Source organism: Podarcis tiliguerta (genome assembly GCF_965153285.1).
Source record: "Podarcis tiliguerta genome assembly, chromosome: 5".
Lineage (NCBI taxonomy): Eukaryota > Metazoa > Chordata > Lepidosauria > Squamata > Lacertidae > Podarcis > Podarcis tiliguerta.
Window position 1 is genome coordinate 38,770,080 of NC_139538.1, and position 19,653 is coordinate 38,789,732.

General features: G+C 43.0%; 1 protein-coding gene across 3 annotated transcripts; it reads left to right on the top strand.

Moving 5' to 3' along the window:
• The first annotated feature begins 458 nt into the window (after window positions 1–458).
• Window positions 459–19,568, top strand: LOC310678878 (nuclear body protein SP140-like protein). 3 transcript variants are annotated; one of them, XM_083443403.1, is made up of 13 exons: window positions 459–781; window positions 1,187–1,328; window positions 2,455–2,620; window positions 2,975–3,070; window positions 3,927–4,069; window positions 5,129–5,176; window positions 6,616–6,799; window positions 8,239–8,465; window positions 15,635–15,733; window positions 16,030–16,140; window positions 16,938–17,080; window positions 17,618–17,665; window positions 18,312–19,568. In XM_083443403.1, the coding sequence occupies exons 2-7, from the start codon at window positions 1,188–1,190 to the stop codon at window positions 6,736–6,738; spliced, it is 717 nt and encodes a 238-aa protein (XP_083299529.1). In that variant the 5' UTR covers window positions 459–781; window position 1,187; the 3' UTR covers window positions 6,739–6,799; window positions 8,239–8,465; window positions 15,635–15,733; window positions 16,030–16,140; window positions 16,938–17,080; window positions 17,618–17,665; window positions 18,312–19,568. The 3 variants fall into 3 exon arrangements, with proteins under 3 accessions (XP_083299529.1, XP_083299531.1, XP_083299530.1); XM_083443404.1 differs by lacking the exons at window positions 459–781; window positions 1,187–1,328; window positions 2,455–2,620; ... (2 more) ...; window positions 5,129–5,176; window positions 6,616–6,799 and having other exon boundaries at window positions 7,982–8,465; window positions 18,312–18,415; window positions 18,458–19,438; XM_083443405.1 differs by lacking the exons at window positions 459–781; window positions 1,187–1,328; window positions 2,455–2,620; ... (2 more) ...; window positions 5,129–5,176; window positions 6,616–6,799 and having other exon boundaries at window positions 7,978–8,465; window positions 18,277–19,438.
• The last annotated feature ends 85 nt before the right edge of the window (window positions 19,569–19,653 follow it).

Below are 19,653 nucleotides of genomic sequence, written 5' to 3' on the forward strand. Positions count from 1 at the left end.
AAGCGGACAAACGCCGGCTCCCTCGGCCTGTAAAGCGAGATGAGCGCCACAACCCCAGAGTCATCCGCGACTGGACTTAACTGTCAGGGGCCCCTTTACCTTACTCTTTTAGAATGTGGCTCTTTCTTGGAGGGTGTTATTAGGTTGTTGTTTTTATTTTGATTCAAGATGCTGTGGTTTTTATGTTGATCTTTTCTGTGAACTGCCCTGAGACCTCTGGGTAAAGGGTGGTATATAAATTCCATCCATCCAACCATCCGTCCATCAATCAATAAATAAATAAAGGCTCTGCTCAACCATCGCTTTAAGTTCATACCATAGAGATCACCCACGGTCATTCAGAGGCACTGAAGGAACTAGTCAAAAATCCCTGGACTGGATCCCACACAAGTCCTTACCTGCAGGCTGTGGTCATGATCTGTGATGGAGAACGGGAGGGGCCTCTCAAGTCAGAGACTGACAAGAGTCATATTTTTTTTAACGTAAGTTAAAAGTTTTTGACTCACGGGGCAGGGGGGAAACTCATGGTTTATCATCAAGCGTTCCTCCAGTTTCGGTTTTCTCTTCTGATTTTTGTGTCCGTGATGATTTCCTTTCCATGAAACGGGCAGAGTTCCTCACTTCTCCCCAAGCGCAGCTCAGAGCAGGCAGCGCCAGCCCTCGACTGGAAGACGTTGAGTTTCCTTTCGTTTTCTCTCGCTCTTCTGGACGGGGGAGTCCTCCTGCTGCTTTCTTCAGCCCCTTCCTCACAGCCCCATCTCCGCTCAGTCAAAGCAGAAAGGTAAGTCAAGGGACAGGTCGATCTCCTCCGCAAGGAAAAGGCGCTCCGGGGGGAACGCGCTTCCCGTCTGCGCTAGACTCCCTCTCGCAAAAGAGCGACAGACTCCGGAGGGAGCCCACTTCTGCCACAGCTGGGGACTCAGATTAAATGCAGAAGAAGACCAGGGTAAATTAACCGGGTTGGTGTTAGTCGCAAGGAACACCTAAAGCTGCATCAAATTGGAAAGAGGAAATCGCAACACAATTAATTCCACAGCCTGATCTAAACCTAAGGATTCCCTGATAGGGTTTTTCATTTTTGGAAACGGAATCATTCTAGATAAACGCTAGATGATGCTTAATCTTGCTTGTTTAAAAACCACATGATTTCCAAGGTCTTTAAAACATAGTTTTGTGTTGTTTGTAGTATGTCTGCTCCAGGTACTTCAGCTGAAATTTTGGAGTGGTTCAGAGCCCATAAAATGGAGATTTCTCTTGCAATTAGAGACCCGTTTCCTTTTCTCTGTGGCCTGCGAGACAAGAATATAATCTCTGAAGAAGATTTTCAGGTGACTATTGTATCTGATGCAATTATTTTCTGGTTAAATTCCTACTTTGTTGCTCAATTCAATTTTTTAACATACTTTTTAATGCATTGTAAATTTGCTGTTTTTAATTGATTATAATTTAGTAATATTTATTGCTATTGTTGAGAGTGAATTTCTGTTTAATTATTATTTGTTGATACTTTGGGAGTGTCATGCTTTATTCTAAATGATTATCTCATATTCCTTTATTTGATATAAGATATTTATTTTAAGTCACATTTTTATTATGACTTCTTTGTTTTGCACCGGATTATTATGTGTGCCCTTGTATATTTTGTTGTTTCTTCATATAGTAAACTGTCTTGTGTATAGCAATATAGAAAGATGGTATACAAATTAAAAGTGAAATGAAATGAAATAGCAGCAGCCTGGATAGCTAAATTGGTTAGAACATGGTGCTGATAACACCAAGACTGCAGGTTTGATCCCTGCACAGGACAGCTGCATATTCATCCATTGCAGAGGGTTGGACTCAATCATTCTCAGGGCCCTTTCCAATTGTGCAATTCTACGATAATAATAATAATAATATATTATTTATACCCCACCTATCTGGCTAGGTTTCCCCAGCCACTCCCCAAAACGCAATACAGCACAATATAGAAAAACTTCCCAAAACAGGGCTGCCTTCAGATGTCTTCTAAAAGTTGGATAGTTGTTTATTTCCTTGATATCTGATGGGAGGGCAGGCACAGGGCAGGCACCGCTACCAAGAAGGCCCTCTGCCTGGTTCCCTGTAACCTCATTTCTTGCAGTGAGGGAACTGCCAGAAGGCCCTTGGTGCTGATTCTACGATTCCATCCAGTTTGTGGCTTGTTTCTGAAAAAGTGGCCTTGAGCCTTCCTCTGCCATTGGTAGTAGGCATAGGATAGGATGTTAGTGTTCAGAGACATGTAAGCTGCGCAAGGTATTTGAACTTGGCAAAGGAGGATAAATGACAATTTCTGCTTCCTTTGATTGTGCTGGGATGATTATCCAAATAATCTGCTGTTAGATCTGGTGGGAAATGGGAAAGTTACTCTGTATTTTCAGTCTAAAAGATGTTTTGAAGACAAAGATTTAAAAACCCTGTATTGTTTCTTTCTAGAATTGGCATGATTGGGTAACTGCAAATCCAAATGATATTCAACAAGTGGTATACGATGTCCTTGAGAACATTCAGGGCAATGTTTCAGCAATAGAGGAGATCTTCTGCAGCAGTAACCTGGCAGCATATCAAGACTTACGGCCACTAGATGAAAGCCTAGAAAATGGTAAATCATCTTGTATTAGGGACTAAACCTACCAGTTGAGCCTTAAAGATATATAGCCAAAAAGAAACAAATTCATTTGGATTTGAGGAATGGTATAGTCAGTGTTTGAGCCACAAAGCCTTGTTCAAGTCTTTCCACAGCCATGCATTCACTGTTTCAGTCCTCTGCCTGCCACCACGAATGACATTCTTGTGCATTAATTTATGTATTTAAAATTATTGATAGGCTGGTGTTTATTTTGAAATATAATAATGTGGTTTACAAAATAAAACCAGACTGCTGTCATTTGTTGGCAGCCCAAAATATGGGAACTGTAACCTTTGACATCTGTTTCTTCATTTCATCTTGGAAAAGGGACGCAAGAGCAAAGTCTGGATTTCCAGGGCACGACACTGCCCGTAACCTGTGGAACAGCACAAGGCATTTTACATACAGATATATTTGCAACAGGTAATCATTTGGAAGAGTAAATGTATAATTACATCTGTTTAAGGGATGTGATACCAATAGCACATTTAAAAAATGGTGTTTGCATAAATGTGTGGTGTTGGGAGGAGGAGGCATCAATGTGGGTGGTCTGTGAGTATCTTTCATTTTCTGGGAATACTTCGAATACTAATATCCTATAAAGCTCTTCAATTATATTCCACTGTATCCTGTGAACCTGGGCAAGCCTAAAATAATTCCATCAGTACCACAATGGTGCAATCAATGCTTTTGAAATCTTTCCCTATTTATTGATGCATGCTTAAATGATTTTATTTAGCTTTAAATGTTTTGTTTTTGTAACAGAACAGTGCCATGTTGATTCTCTTTATCATTAATGCATTAATCTACATTTATACATGGCACTTATCACAACCCATAAATCTGAATGAAAAGTAATTGGCGATTGATCCCATTTTTTCAAAAAATAAAGAAACAGTTTATTGTGACTGTGTACAGGAGGAAGGGAGACAGGGAGGAAAGCAGGTGGCAGGGAGTCTAGCTGAGGTGATGGGCTGGTTCATTCTGAGGGGCCCTGAAGTTTGGCATTAGCCGTCATCAGCCTGAAGTTTCTTTCCGACTTCCACACCACCATCTTGGCTTCTTTCTCTATTCAGTGAAGTCTGCTGAATGGGATAGGTCAGGCATAGGCAACCTCGGGCCCCCAGATGTTTTGGGACTACATTTCCCACCATCCCTGACCACCAGTCCTGTTCACTAGGGATCATGGGAGTTGTAGTCCTAAAATATCTGGCAGGCTGAGGTTGCCTATGCCTGGTATAGGTGCATAACATTAATGAGACTGTTCTGTTTGTCAAAGGAGTTTCAAGAAAAAGTATTGAGGGTCCCGATGGAAAGTGGTTCACACCATCACAATTTGAGATTGAAGGAGGACGTAAACACTGGAAATGGTGGAGGAGAAGCATCCAATGTGGGAAGACTTCATTAGACACATTAATAAAGGTATGTAGTTCACTTGTAACAGCCGTAATTTTAATGCCTCATTTTCTTACTTGCAACTCCAAAGGAATTTCAGAAGATACCATTAAGGCTTTACAGATAAAAATCCACATATTTTATTCTTAAAATGAGTATTAATTTTTAAGCTGCCTTGAGTCCCCTAGGGGAAAAGGTGGGAGATAAATAGATAGATTTATAATGATAGCTTCAAATTCTACACTATATAACTGGAGTTACCTTCATAACATCCTTACGCAATAAAGAGGGAGGAGAAAAAAGAGAGAGCAAGAGGAACAGACGGAGCTCAGGTGCTTCATCAAAAACCACAAAGTGTACTTTCCCTGACTATCTGTTATCCCAACCCCACCCTTGCTGACGGGAGGCGTTCAAGGTACTTTCCTTGTACCTGACAGTGAGGTCAGAGGAAAATGAATTGCCACTTGTTCCAATTCAACCCCAAGCAGCAGGTTTTCCCTGGGGAAAGCGGTGGGACAAATAAGTGTGGATGAGCCCTTAGTAATAGAGTGGTACCTTGGGTTACGCTTCAAGTTACATACGCTTCAGTTTACAGACTCCGCTAACCCAGAAATAGTACCTCGGTTTTAAGAACTTTGCTTCAGGATGAGAACAGAAATCGTGCTCCGGCGGCGCAGCAGCAGCAGGAGGCCCCATTAGCTGAAGTGGTGCTTCAGGTTAAGAACAGTTTCAGGTAAAGAATGGACCTCCAGATCAAATTAAGTACTTAACCTGAGGTACCACTGTACTGAGTCAATTAACATCTGCAGTGGGCTAAGAAACCACTGTTTCTCTTCAGGCCCAAATGAATGTAATTCAGCAGCTTCACATCAGAACCAACTTTTACATATCATTGTTCATGCATGGCAACTTTAAGGTTAGGAGCAGAATGTCCCAGCGGAACGAAATATTCTCCTACTCTATTTTAAACATATATCTGTAATAAGGTGTCTAATTTCTTATGAGTTCACTTCCTAAATTCAGGTGGTGTTTTGGGATGCTGATTATGCCTCAGAGTAAACCTAATAAATGTGATGTTTATTTCAGAGGGGACTGTTACCTGAGCCACCACAAAATTGCAACAGGACAACGATGGTAAACATTTCCTTAACAGTTTTACTTGATTTAAACTAGCATATGCACAGTTTATTTATTCACTTATGTATTTAGATATTTCCTAACTTCCCCTCACCCAAAATGGTTGTACCACAGTTTACATCTACATAAGGCAATACAAAACATAATATATAACAAAGAAAAACAAAAATGAGAGAGAGGAAGCTTCATATGTGAGTGAGATTTGCATTTCAATAGGCATTGTGGTGGGAGGCTCTTTGTCCAGCTTGCTTGCCCCACAAAATGATGGTGGCACACATGAAGGACAAAATCTAGTGCCAATGATGACAACAATGGCTCAATCCCTTAGCCAATTATTATTTTTTTTACAAAACTCTTACAGTATTGAAACATGACACGAGAGTGCAATCTTAGTCAAAGGCAGGGATCCTGCTCACAGTTTCTTTGAAATTTCCACTACAACTGCTCACATTGCCAAAGAAGTAAGCTATGCTTTAAGTTAAGTACAGTCGTACCCTTGGTTTTCAAATGGAATCTGTTCTGGAAGTCCGTTCGACTTTCAAAAAACATTTGAAAACCAAGGCGCGGCTTCCGATTGGTTATAGGAGCTCCCTGCACTCAATCGGAAGCAACGGAAACCATGTCGGACGTTTGGCTTCCAAAAAGTGTTCTCAAACTGGAACACTCACTTCCAGGTTTGCAGCATTCAGGAGCCAAAACGTTCGAGTCACAAGGCTTTCGAGAACCAAGGTACAACTGTAATGGGGTACCTTTCTGGCCATTTTTATCTGGCCTCTCCATACGGGCAAACTTTGGCAGGTAGATGGGACAATCCACATGGCGCCATTATGTCAAAACATTATTGGCAGGTGGGTTGTCTCATCCCATTGCCAGAATCCCTTGACCCTCCACTCGCGGCTGTGGTAGTGGCGGGGCGATCCTTTGCACACAGCTGCAGAATAAAAAATAAATAAAACAGGGGCAGAACCTGAAAAGTCAGTCATGGCCATTTATTAGTGTTACCAGTGTAGTCTAATCAATAGTGAGTCATTTTACAAGGGAACCTTATCTAAACATTCTCTCTGCTTATTTTAGGGTCCAATAAATGTTACCCGTGTTAGCTTCCTGCTCTTCAGGTTGTCTCATATGTACGAAACTGAGAAAATAGGAAGATGCTGAGTATATATCATGTAATAAACTGAATATATTTAAAGAATACTACCAGAGGATATTTGTTGCATTAAAAATAACAAAATCTGATTTCAAAAAAATATTCTTTTCCACACCATTGTTTATTTTGATACTGATGATGTGTCTGCCGGCTGAATATCCTTTTAAACCACATTTCAGGGCTTTTGCCCTCACAAGGTGGTGTACAAGAAACACCACATATTAAAACTCACACACACACATTTTGATAAATTGATTTTTTACAGTGACTGTTTTTTCCTCTTCAGTCTGAACATGATGATGTATGTATTGTAAGAAAGAAAGAAGATTCACAGATATGCTGCAGTTCATTTCCCAGATGCTTTCAAGAAGATTGCCATATTCCGAAAATATCTTCTGAGAAAAGGTAGTTTCTCCACCTCAATTTCTGTATTAAGGTGATCTATGAAATATGCTATACAGTTTCTTTCTGTTTATATGCTATACAGTTCTTCGTGCTCGAAATTCTTCTTTAAGTAGCCATGTCATTGATGATCCTCAGGATCCCTTCCAATTTTATGATTCTATGATGAAGTTCACTAGGTGAACATAGGCCATTTGCGCTCTCCCAGCCTAACCTTCCCCACAGGATTCTGAGAGTAGCCTCCATTCATCACTCCTGAGTTTGTTTAGGAGCAATTGGTATAAAAATGTTCTAATAGCAACAAAAAACATTGCACGGAAAGAGAAACCGTACAAGTTAGTTACGGGTAGGTAGACGTGTTGGTCTGCTGTAGTCGAAACAAAATATTTTTTTCCCTTCCATTAGCACCTTAGAGACTGTGGTATATTGAACGTGGTCACCAAACAAGACAAGGAAACCTGGATATAAGGATAACCCTTTTATTTGTAACGCGTTTGCAAAGGCGGGCCCCCGCACTCAAGAGTACGAAGAGCCCTGAGCAAGCTTCGGGTCGTGACTTTTGTTCCTATTGCTGCCGCCCCTCCTTAAAGGCTTGGCTTACAATCTACCTATTGCAATTTAACACAATTCTAATACATAGACCAATCTACACTCATTATTGGGTTTTTACCTAATATGGGAGCTAGACATTCTTAAGCTTCTAGTGGTTCAACTGACAGGAAGCTTCTCGTGGTTTAGCTGACAGGAAGCTTCTCGTGGTTTAGCTAACTCTGGCCTTCTGAAATTTTCCACCGGGGTTGAGGTTTGAGGCACAATTGCTTACTCCTTCTCACAGAGACCAACTAAGTTTGTTACTGGTATGAGCTTTCGTGTGCATGCACACTTCTTCAGATACACTGAAACAGAAGTCACCAGACCCTTATATATAGTGAGAGGGTGGGGAGGGGTATTACTCAGAAGGGTGGTGAGAATGAGTGATTGGCTGATAGGTGTGGTAAACCTGTTGAGGGCTGTTAACGACTGCAATTGGTCTTACAGGAAAAAACAAGCCGTGAGATGGCTGAAAATAGCTTTATCATGTATAATGAGATAAGAATCCAGTGTCTCTATTCAGACCAGATCTCTCCATGGTTTTAAGTTTGGTAATAAGTTGTAATTCAGCAACTTCTCTTTCCAGTCTATTTCTGAAATTCTTTTGTAATAAGACAGCTACATCCTAACTAGTTAGTGGGGGATGTGAGCCACAGGAAAAAACAAAGAAGACAAACCCCATAACAGCAGCAGATTGTGGCTTGTTTCTCAAGAACAAGTGGCCAAATGCCTTGAGGCTTTCTCTGGCATTGATAAAAAGCATAGGAAAGGACATTAGCTGGTCTGAGGGATGCTAAGTGTGCAGGGTATTTGAATCTGGCAAAGGAAGTTAAAACTGCCTTGACAATTTTTGCTTCCTTTGATTGTGCTGGGATAACCATCCAAGTAATCTGCTGTTAAATCTGGTGGGAAATAGGAAAGCTACTTTGCATTTTCGCTCTAAATATGTTTAAAAAGTCTGTATTGTTTCTTTCTAGAATTGGTATGATAAGGTAACTGCAAAACCAAATGATATTTCTAAAGTGGTATACGATGTCCTTGAGAGCATTCAGACCAATGTGTTAGCAATAGAGGAGATCTTCTGCAAGGAGAACCTGGAAGCATATCAAAATTTACAGCCATTATACGAAAGCCTAGAAAATGGTAAGTTATCTTGTTGGCTGTGCTAAACCAATCAAATAAGCCTTAAAGATAGAAAAGTCATCAGCATTTACTGAGAAATGGTACAGTCTGTCTTTGGGCCACAAAATCCCGTAGAAGCCATGCATTAACTTTGCCTCAGCCCTCTGCCTGTCTCCTAGGATATTATTGAAGCCTTATTTACCTAGGGATCCATTAGCCACGCCATCCCCTGGACCTCGGAGGGAACAAAAGTACCAGGAAAGCAAAATCTTCTTTGGAGAAAAAGAGTTTATTGAGATCTGAGCACAGAGTCAAGGTCTGTACTCAGAGACAGCCTGCTGGTTAGTTCCTAGAAATACACTGGCTGTAAAGCAAGACACTTCAGCAGACTTTCTTATACCCCCAGACTTCCCCAATCGGCTAGCAAATATTGCTTGCTTAACACATTTTATTGCTTGCTAAACCTTCCTGTCTTTCTGCTAAGCCAAGCACTCCCTTCGTATCTCTTCTTATTCTTGCATTACTTAAAGCAGAAGTAAAGCAGGAAACATCTTGCTAGTGGTTTTTAGTTGACAGCAGTTTTTGGCTAGGCAGGAAGCGACCTTCTGACCTGTAGCTAGCATCAGCAGTTTCAAGTAGCTGGTTAGGCAGAAAACGACCTCCTGACCTGTCTGATTTAGACTTTTGCAAGCAACTGCAATTTTGGGCTGTTTTGACCATCCTAGCAGAGTGCAGGAATTTACTATGTGTAGATAATATTTGAGAGCAACAGAATAAAATATTGAGAGAAACCTTTCCCATCTCCCTTTACTCCGTCCTCTTCTTTTGAACAATCTATTACTTAGATTCGTTCTGGGGTAGGGGTCTATATTCTCTCATTACAGCAATCACGCGAGGTCCCATCATGCGAGACATCATCTTTTTCATCATATGTTGCAGGCATTGCATTAAGCAGGGTATACAGAAGCAGAAAAGCAATAGAAGCATTATTGGGCCTATTCTCCTCACAAATACGATACCGTTCATGCCAACAGAAATACGAGAGCATCCATATGACAAGGGCGGTACATATCACTCCTACCCACCAAACCCAATATCTCCATGGTTCCTCCCACCAATATTCAGGGGGTGTGCTCATTGTTGAAGAGCCCACTGATATTTGTGCCCGACTACCTGTTGAGCCTCAAGGATGAGAGCCCACCGGTGAGCTGATGCTCCCACTATGTGGGTCAATTTTTCTATTAGCCCTGTTGGGTGGATTGAACTCTCGTGCTGCCTCCCTAGTGACCAGAGCATATGGAAGCTGAAATCCTGGGGTGGCAATTCTTACTGGCACTTGTTTAGTAATTTCAATGCACACCTGGCTCAGGCTCCCATCTATCACCTGGGTTAAGAGTAGGACCTGGTCTATCAAATGAGGTTGGTACAGTGCTCTACCTTCCAGATAACAGTTGACTACCCTCCCACAACAGCAAGAGCGGTACAGAACTAGATAGATTTCGATCGTCTCTACAGCTTCCCGTAAGAGCACTATCCACGCATGCTGGTCAGTGGTGTGGGAGAGGAGCCACAACGGGGCAGTGGGGTGTCTCAATACGGTAATCTCATCAAACCCCAGTTTCCAATAGCCAAGGAGCACGCCATCTCTTACCACCGGCAAGACGAACCAGTCGTAGCAGAGGCCAGCAGGCCAATAGGGTTGGTATGGTTCGGTAGGGTCAGGGCAATAAGACATAGAGCAAGTCAATAAAGAAAATAAGAGAGAAAAGAGAAAGTCTTTGTAACTGTCCTTGTGATGATTAGTCGCAGGATCTCGTTGCCCGTGGCCTAACGCTTTTTCCTGGTAGCGTCAGACACAAGGTGATGATCAACTTCAGAGGGTCAGCGGGATTTCTTTTGCAAGTCCAGACACCCTTCTTCAGATGCGTGTGATGTACCCAGGGGATCACCTCGACTACTTTCACTGCAGTTAGGGATGAGGGGGTCGCCAGACGCTGTCACTCAGAGGGACTGGTGAACCGGCTCAGCGAGACTGCCACGGGACTGCAGGTGTACGCTTGAGGGAATACCTGGAAAGAAAGCAAACACACACAACAAACACAGGGATTGCACTTGTTCTTGGGTGATGTGATCTCCCATCTGCCCAAACCGGCGGGGATGCCTCGGACGAAAGGGGTTGGCCTGCCATATAGAAGTTCAAAGGGTGATAGTTCTCAGTCTCTTGGTTGGCGCACAGGGCACATTTTGGGATATAGCAGCAGTTAGTTATAGCAGCAGTTAGTTGAGGTAGAATATTCTCCCAAGGTGCGCCTTAGCAGCTGGGCCTCCCAAATGGGTGGACTCGTGGTAATTCTTTACAATTGTGCTGGCCAGATGTTGGGGCACAAAAACACGGCTGTCCGGTCCTTCCTGGAGCGTTGCTCCTTCTTGGCTGGTCCACTGCTGTTCATCAAGGGTGTAACGTGGTTCCACATCGTCTGGAGTGAGTTCTGGTACCAATATCAAAAGTCCTGGTGGTGCCTCTAAATTGGCTGGAGAACAAATGTCTACGTTGGGGGCGCTGCCTGCGGGCGCCCCTCCCATCCAATTCTTCACCGTGCGTAGAGATATCAGCAAGGCGGTCGTCACTGGAGGGGATCTTCAGGATGCTGAGACACAGTCCAATCTGAAGCAGCTTTCTTATGTGGTGGACCCAAGGGGTGGTGCCAGCGACCTTCACAGCTGTGGGTGTGGAGAGCAGATGGGCCCTTCCAGCACGGCGGCAGTGGTGCCTGGGACCAGTCTCATCCACACCTCGTCACCTGGCTCAAACTGGTCATGCAAGAAGTTCGGGCCTGGGTTGAGAGAGAAAATCTCGAGAGAGAGAGACTGTACATAATTGTTCAATTCCACATCTTGAGCAGGGATAGGTGAAAGCATGCACACATAAGGAACCGGTCTCCCAAACATCACTTCAAAAGGGTGACAAGTGAATACGTTTCAATGGGAGGCTACAGACTCTAAGCAAAGCCAAGGGCAACATGGACACCCAATTAGACCCTGTTTCTTGGGTCAATGGTTTTTTTTTTTTCAAAGTCCTGTTCATCCTTTCCTCTTTTCCAGAACTTTGGGGCCTATATGCGGTACCCACCATCTTCCTTCTTCACTGGCAACAGTGGGGTGTTTCACTGTGATTGGCATTGTTTCAAGATTCCATGTTGAAGCAATCGCTTCAAATGCACCCACACTCCTTCAGCTGCCTGTCGTGGGATGGGGTATTGGTTTTTATCTTTCGCCCATAGTCCAGGGTCAATATCATGAGGCAGGCTAACAGGGAGGATTCCCTCCTCTTCTTTTACCATCATCAAGCACCAATGGTCTCTCAGGGGCATTTCTAAAGAAAACTCTCCTGCTGGTCCAGTTGTCATCATTACTTCCCCCATTGGTTGGAAGGAAATCTGGGCTTGTAATTTTGTTAACAAGTCTTGGCCCAATAAAGGAATGGGACACTCTGGTATATACAAAAAAAATTGTGCTGGACTACTTGGCCACCTAGGCAGCAGGTAACAGACTGCAAAAAAACGGGGCCTTTTGTGATTTACCTGTGGCCCCAATTATATTAACCACTTGGTTTGTGGGTTTTGTTACAGGCACAGGTAAGACTGAGTGGGCAGCTCCCTTGTTCACCTTCTCCTACCTGTAATAAGGTAGCTAGGTTAAGGGCTGTGGTAACCTGAAACTTCAGGCGTGAATGTAATAACAGCATCTGGCACTTCCTCATTTTCGCTTGTGATAGGAAATAGGTGCCTTTCATGTCAAGTAAGGCTGGGACTGCATGTGGAGTCACACAGGTGGTGTCCTGTCCAAACGTGAATTTTATCTGCCTTCGTGAGTAGGGTGGCCACTGCCACAATCGCTTTCATACAGGGGGGGGGCAATCTCTGTTCTGTTGGGGTTAGCTTCTCTGACAAGTATGCGACGGGTTGCTGCCAATTTTTCAGTTTCTGGCATAAGACTCCCTTGGCTACCCCCTGGTCTTCATCTATGAACAGCGTAAAAGGCTTCTTGGGGTTTGGATGCCAAGCACTGGGGCTTGTTGTCACTTTGAGATCCTGAAAAGCCTGCTGCTGTTCCCTGCCCCATATAAAAGGATCCTTCTCTATTCCCTAGTTGACTCATGCAGGGGCCAAGCAATGCTTCTGTAATTAGTAGTGAGTCCAGGAGATATTGTTCATCATCATAAGTGGGATTATAGGTTTAAAAAAAAAAAATCCCTTCAAACAATTTTACGATCTTTGCTGGATTCTCCTCAAAAGAGGGGTTCTGATTTCTCCAATTACAAACATCTGCACTTGAAAAGGGTATATGCTGGACCGTGTAGGTCTGTGGTGCCTTCGCTTGTTCAGCTGGGACAGGGGCTGGTGGATCATAAACCCTCTGAAGGGGCATTTCTCCAGTTGCCTGATCCTTCCTGGTTTTCTCATACTATCTGTGAGACATAACTCTCTTCGCCGCCTGTCCCCACTTACGTTGCCATCTCTTCCTCTTTTCAGGGGTGCAGCATTCTGCTGCCTCAACTAACAAGGGGCTTACATCCAACTTCTTCCTCAAATGGCTTTACAAACTCCTTTAGTCTCTTTTTCTGTCTTTCTGTCCACATTTTCTTTCCTTGATTCATATCATCTAGTGTCTTCCTAAACTCTTCGTTATCTTCCTCATCTTCCTCTTCTTCCGTCTCACTATCCTCCTTCGCAGGTCCTCCTCCCCCTACACCAGCACCTCCCTGTGCTTCTTGATCTTGGCCTGGGGGGGGGGGGGTTTGGAGGGGCTGTTGGTGGAGTGTAAGGTGGTGGCTTAATCACTCCCCCTCCTCATCTTCTGGGTCTTCTAACACCAGAGGCTTCACTGTACAAATCCTGTTCTGTGTGTTGCTGTCACAGCAAGACTTTAGCCATGGTAGATTCTTTTCTTTACATCGGTCTTCCATGTAGAGATATAGGGGATCTGGTCTGGGTGGACATTTAATATATTTTGCCACAGGGGGTTGATTTGCCACAGGGGGTTGATTAATTGCAAATCAAAGCCACGCAGTTCTCTGGGTTGGCAAGTCCACCTCACATAAAGTTTTGAGTCTCTGTTTTTTCAATGTGAATCATCACTCCTCGTGGCTGTTTTCCAGTTATTAAAAAAACATTCCAGAGGAATACATTGGCTTGCTCCAGACCCTATTTTTTTTTTTTTTTTTTTTTTTTTTTTTTTTCAGATACTCCCCTCCTAACTGGGTTTTCAAAATTCTCTCACACTTCACATGCTACAGTTTGTCAGAAAATGCACAACCCTACAATCGCTCGGCCAAGGGGGCACTAAGCCTTGGCCCTCATTCAACAATTCATCCACTGGAGTATCTGACACACAACATGTCAACAAAACACTCAATTCCCTCTGCCCCATTCCCTTTCCCAAACCTTTACCAATTCCTTTCCTGGTGGCATTCTTACTGCCGGGCACTCTACTGCCAACTACCAGGTGAGGCTGATCAGGCCTCTGGCCCTTTCCCTCGGGCCCCTAGCCCTTTCCCTCGGGCTTACCTTTCTCCGCTGCGGACCTGTCCCCTCGGCGCCGTTCTGTCCTCTTGTTCTCCCTCAACTAGATGTCTCCGCTCCAGGACGGTGTGGCAATCTCCCCCTACAAACTGGCAGGGTGTGCACCGGAAATGCGAACGCCGATTGGAGCTGTTCACCTTGGTTGAGCCTGGCCCTCCGGTCCGTATTTGGGGAGGGGGCTGATCCCGGACGAGCCCCCAAAGAAATGAAGCCTTATTTACCTAGGGATCCATTAGCCACGCCATCCCCTGGACCTCGGAGGGAACAAAAGTACCAGGAAAGCAAAATCTTCTTTGGAGAAAAAGAGTTTATTGAGATCTGAGCACAGAGTCAAGGTCTGTACTCAGAGACAGCCTGCTGGTTAGTTCCTAGAAATACACTGGCTGTAAAGCAAGACACTTCAGCAGACTTTCTTATACCCCCAGACTTCCCCAATCGGCTAGCAAATATTGCTTGCTTAACACATTTTATTGCTTGCTAAACCTTCCTGTCTTTCTGCTAAGCCAAGCACTCCCTTCGTATCTCTTCTTATTCTTGCATTACTTAAAGCAGAAGTAAAGCAGGAAACATCTTGCTAGTGGTTTTTAGTTGACAGCAGTTTTTGGCTAGGCAGGAAGCGACCTTCTGACCTGTAGCTAGCATCAGCAGTTTCAAGTAGCTGGTTAGGCAGAAAACGACCTCCTGACCTGTCTGATTTAGACTTTTGCAAGCAACTGCAATTTTGGGCTGTTTTGACCATCCTAGCAGAGTGCAGGAATTTACTATGTGTAGATAATATTTGAGAGCAACAGAATAAAATATTGAGAGAAACCTTTCCCATCTCCCTTTATTATAATAATAATAATAATAATAGTAATGTATTTTGTTTACTTTTTCCAATAGATTGCCTTTTATTGTGAAGAATAGCAAGGTGGTTTGCAAAGTAAAATGAGTACACTAAAATAATTAAACATGAACCAGAATATTCAAAACTCAGTAAAGTCAATACTAAGAATTAATGTCTAGGAATGTCTGTAGTTTTTACCAACCAATGTATGTATATTTTTATGAGCTGAATAGAGTGAAAGATTATCAGTCATTAGGGTGTGGAGAGTGTGTGAATGAACTTAACAGTGATTACGGTAGTTTACTTTTTGGTTGCTTTTTGTTAATATTATTTTATAGGTTATGTGTCACAGAGCAACTAGTGTGTGTGATAAGTAATGTCCCTGAAAAGAGTTTATACTTGAGATGGATAAGTAGCTTATTACAAGAGTGGATTGAAGTAGATGTCAGTAATAAGAGGCCCTGGGCCAAAGTAGACTTCTGAAGAGCTGCTACCTGGGTCTCTCAGTAGTTCAGAAAATAGCACTTGTGGTAACATACCTTGCTAGATCAAGCATTGTCCTCTAAGGGCGTACAATATCCTTTTACTAGTATAGCTGGTGATGCCACCTTAGAAGAAATCAAACCAAGCACACTGTTAAGATTGTGCAAACCTTACACCTGAACTTTACTTTAGGCACTCAGCTCTTTCATAAGCTACAAATAATTTACAATTCATTTTAGCCATTTAATTTAACATTAAGGTGGCAATGCCCTTGTTTTCCTAACACGTGTCCTCTTTAGTTCTCCAGCATGCTCAGAATAGTTCTGCCGCAGTACCTGGTTGCAGCAAAGTACTCCAGGGAGAAATGAGGAAACCTGCGTCCCTTGGGAAGCAACAAAGTGAGTTCAGTAAAAGTCCGTAAATGACGGACAGAGCATCCTGTTTCACTACTGCATTCTTGATTATTTGTGCTAGTAAAACTATCAGGACAGTCACATGTAATCTTGCTTTCAGTGCTGTTTGTGCCTGTAAAGGTTTGGGGCAGCCACAGTGTTTTGTTTCCACTCTGACATAAATGCACACTTCGTACCCCATCCTCTTAGCAGGATCAATAATCTGTTAAGACCACTGTCATTCTCTGGAAGGCCAAAACATGGGTATTGCGACAGCTGACATATTTCTTGATTTCATCTAGGAAAAGGCATGCAGAATAATGAAATACAAGATTTGAGTGTTGAGGTCCGAACACTGAAAGTACGCTGTGGAAGAAGTAAAGGTGTTTTCTATAAGAATAGATTCACAGCAGGTAACCATTGAGTTGGAATAATATAATTATACATGGGATTGCATCTGCTAAAGGAATGTGATACCAACAGCAGATGAAAGTATTTTGGTTGTGCCTGGCCATGTTACCCAGAATGCCTGGCTTTGAGAAGAAGGAGCCTCTTGGCCTTTTCTCTGTATCCAAGTGCAAAGGAGATGTTGGAGAAGCCCTGCTTAATCCCTATGCTGAAATTCCTTTCCAGCATTCATTCTAGGGCTGTGCCCCTCTAATCTGCCCCATAGCTCTGATTTGGGAGGAGGGTGTCAGGTTGACCCACCTTGGATCAACACTGGGACCCCCACCTAGCATTTAAGCTGCTTGCAAAAAGCACCATGCAGCTGCAGGATCATAATCCTGCTCCTTTGCAAGTTGCTTCTCTCAGGAAGCAGGCTCAGGTAGCAGGCTCCTTCCTAATCCCAGAAGTCAGGGTAAGTCAGGGTCTTTTATTGTGATTTTCCTGCATGATGTCCACCTCTCCTTTCTGTCTAATGCCCCACCCCTTGACAACCACCGATTGCTCTGGGCCATCCAACCTGGCCTGTAGTGATCTGTGTTCGTTGGTATCTAATTCATCTGATGCCAGAGTCCCTCCTAATATGCCAGTTTGGGCCAACTCTGGTGCACAGCCCTAGTTCATGACACAATTTTTGTTCATATCTTTTTTCCTAAGTAGATATTGGAAAAGAATCTCCTGTTGGCAGAACTTCTTTCTCTCTTCAGTGAAATTTGCCAAATGGGATAAGTGTGTTACATTGATGTGACTTATCTGTTTGTCATAGGTGTTTCAGGGAAATGTATCAAGGGTTCCGATGGAAAATGGTTCACTCCATCAGAATTTAAGGCTAAAGGAGTATATAAAAGTTCAGAAGGCTGGAGAAGATGTATCCGCTATGGTGGGATTTCCTTAGAAGCATTAATAAAGGTATGCAGTTCACGTATAAAAATATGTTTAAAAATTGGTTTTTACTTGTAATGCCAAAGAATTTCAGGTGTTGCATGAAAAAAACATTATTCAAGTATGGCCACCTTAAGATCAGTAGCAAAGTGTCCTGGCAGAATGACATGTCCTCCTACCGACTTTTAAACAATGATTTATAGTAAGGTGCTACTTCTTTTTTTTTAATCGAGTGTAGCTTTTAATGCATGAAACTACCCTTCCCCGTTCCGTTTTCCAAATCACCAACAGCGAACAAGGCAAAAACTCAACCCCAACCACCAAATCTTCCCATCTCCTCTTGCTTCCTGCTGAGCTCAGATCAGCTCAGGCCGCTTGGCGCGCATAGCCTTCCCTCTGAATTAAGAAGGCGGCACCCTCGTCTAGCATGGCAAGGCCCAGGGGGGTGGGGAGCCCCCTAACTTCACAGGGCCCAGAACAAGTAAGGTGCTACTTATGGATCTAATTTATTTTGAGTTCATTTTGATTGCCTCAGAATAAACTCAATACATGTGATTGTTTCAGTGGGGAGAAATACTGAAGCCACAACTGGAATCCTCAAGAATGCAGAAGGTAAATAATTACTAGACATTCTTACCAGATGGTTGTGTTTTCCACATATATGGCATACACATGCACACACATCATTCCTTAAGATATTTCTGTGCCCCCTGTTGCACAACAGTGGGTTCGGCGGTCAGATTTGCCGCCCAAGGCAAATGGCTTGGCCTGACCTCATGGATGGGCTTCACACATGCAACATATGAGGGGAGGAAATCCAAAACAGGCAACAGAGAGATCCTCTTTACTCGGAAGATGAAATGGCAACCATGGCCATTACTAGTGCTACCAATGGCAGTCGATCAGTGGTGAGAGCATTTACAAGGGGACCTTAGGGTCCAAGAAACATTGCATGCGTTAGCTTCCTGCACCTCTCGTTTCCACATAAATATTGAATTAAGAAAAGAGAAAAGATCACCTTTAAAGGAAACTACTAAAGGCTGTTTCAAATTATGTTTTCTTCCCCTTAGCATTACATGTTTTGATGATGTTGATATACCTGCCAACTGAATATTCTTTATTAAAGTATTTTTAAACCTCCTTTCGGGGAATATTGACAAGAAATACCACATATTACAACCTCTGTCTCTCTCTTATGCTTTCAATAATTTTATTTTTCACAGTGACAGGTGTTGTATTTTTTTCTTCTCCATTTCAGCCAGATGACCTGTGTGCTGTGTGCTCTGTGTGCTGTGAGGAGAGAGGTCACTGATACACTGCAATTCATGTCCCAAATCTTTTCAGGAAGATTGTTGAGAAAAAGTAGTTCACTTCATGTCACATTAGCAGAATGCAAAGTTGGTTGTTGACAGGCGATGGTAAAATAGAACTAAATTAAGCAATGGTCTCCATATACAGTATATCAAAGTGAATGCTATGATATCTTCTCCCTTTAGGGTTTGGTAATTTCAGTAGATGGAAAAGTAGTAGAAGTTAAATTTGAAAAGAAATTTTGGGAAGTGTTTTCTATTCTGTAAGCAATTTCTTACGTTCCGTCTTCACACTTGTGAGCCATCCATCCCAAAAGGTGCTAACTTGCTTGCTGTTTTTAAAACCTCTTAACTTTACCCTATGCTTTCATGTTAAAGTTAAGTGCCTATGACCTAGATAGACTGAAAACTTAGCAGTAACCTTGATAACAAGCCAAAATGTCCTTAGCAACTCTGTTTAGTGACAGCATAATTGAAAGGATGTGTATATGTGTATGCATTTGGAGGGGTTTTTTGTTTGTTTCCACGGGCTAAGAACAAAGAACTGAGCTTGGGGCTGGTAAATGAGAGGTGTGAAGAATCAAGCTGGAACTGTGATGCAAGCAAATCTGGACTTTGCTGCTTGCACTGGCCTCATGAAACGAGGAGAGGACAACATTAGGACAACCCTGGATTTGGCCAATGGATTTTGCTGCTTTTGCAACATTATGGGATTCTGGATCCTGTTGGAGAGAATGTTGCTTCTCATCTTTGTCTATGTAAAACCTCTGTCTCAGTGCCATTTGGGAGAAGGCAACCCAGCAAACCTCTATAGACAGGACCAGGGTTAGACATTTTGACACCTGAGGTAAACCACCAAATGGTGCCCCCCACCCCCCAGCCAGGGAAGAAGGGGTGAGTGAAGATGTACACCAGGAAGAAGTGGGGAATAAATATTGACATTGGGATCTGCTACGCCTGTGGATCCTGCCGCCTGAGGCAGTCATCTCACCTGACCTCGTGGATGGGCTGGCCTTGTCCATAGCGGCAAATGTCTCTGCAACACCTTCTCATGCCTCAGTCTTTTTCTATTTTTGCTTGTGTATGGATTAGGGTTAATCTGCTTAGATAGGATGATTCCTTCACTCGAATCTTTATTTACTCTTTTCCAGAAAGGATGCCCAGTCTGTAAATGTTTGATCAGGAAATAAAGCTTTTCAACTTTAGTCTGGCTATTTGTCTATATTCTTCCTTGCAAAGAGAGATCCTGAATTGTGTGTCTGAGGCCTGATCACCTTGGCACACACAGCA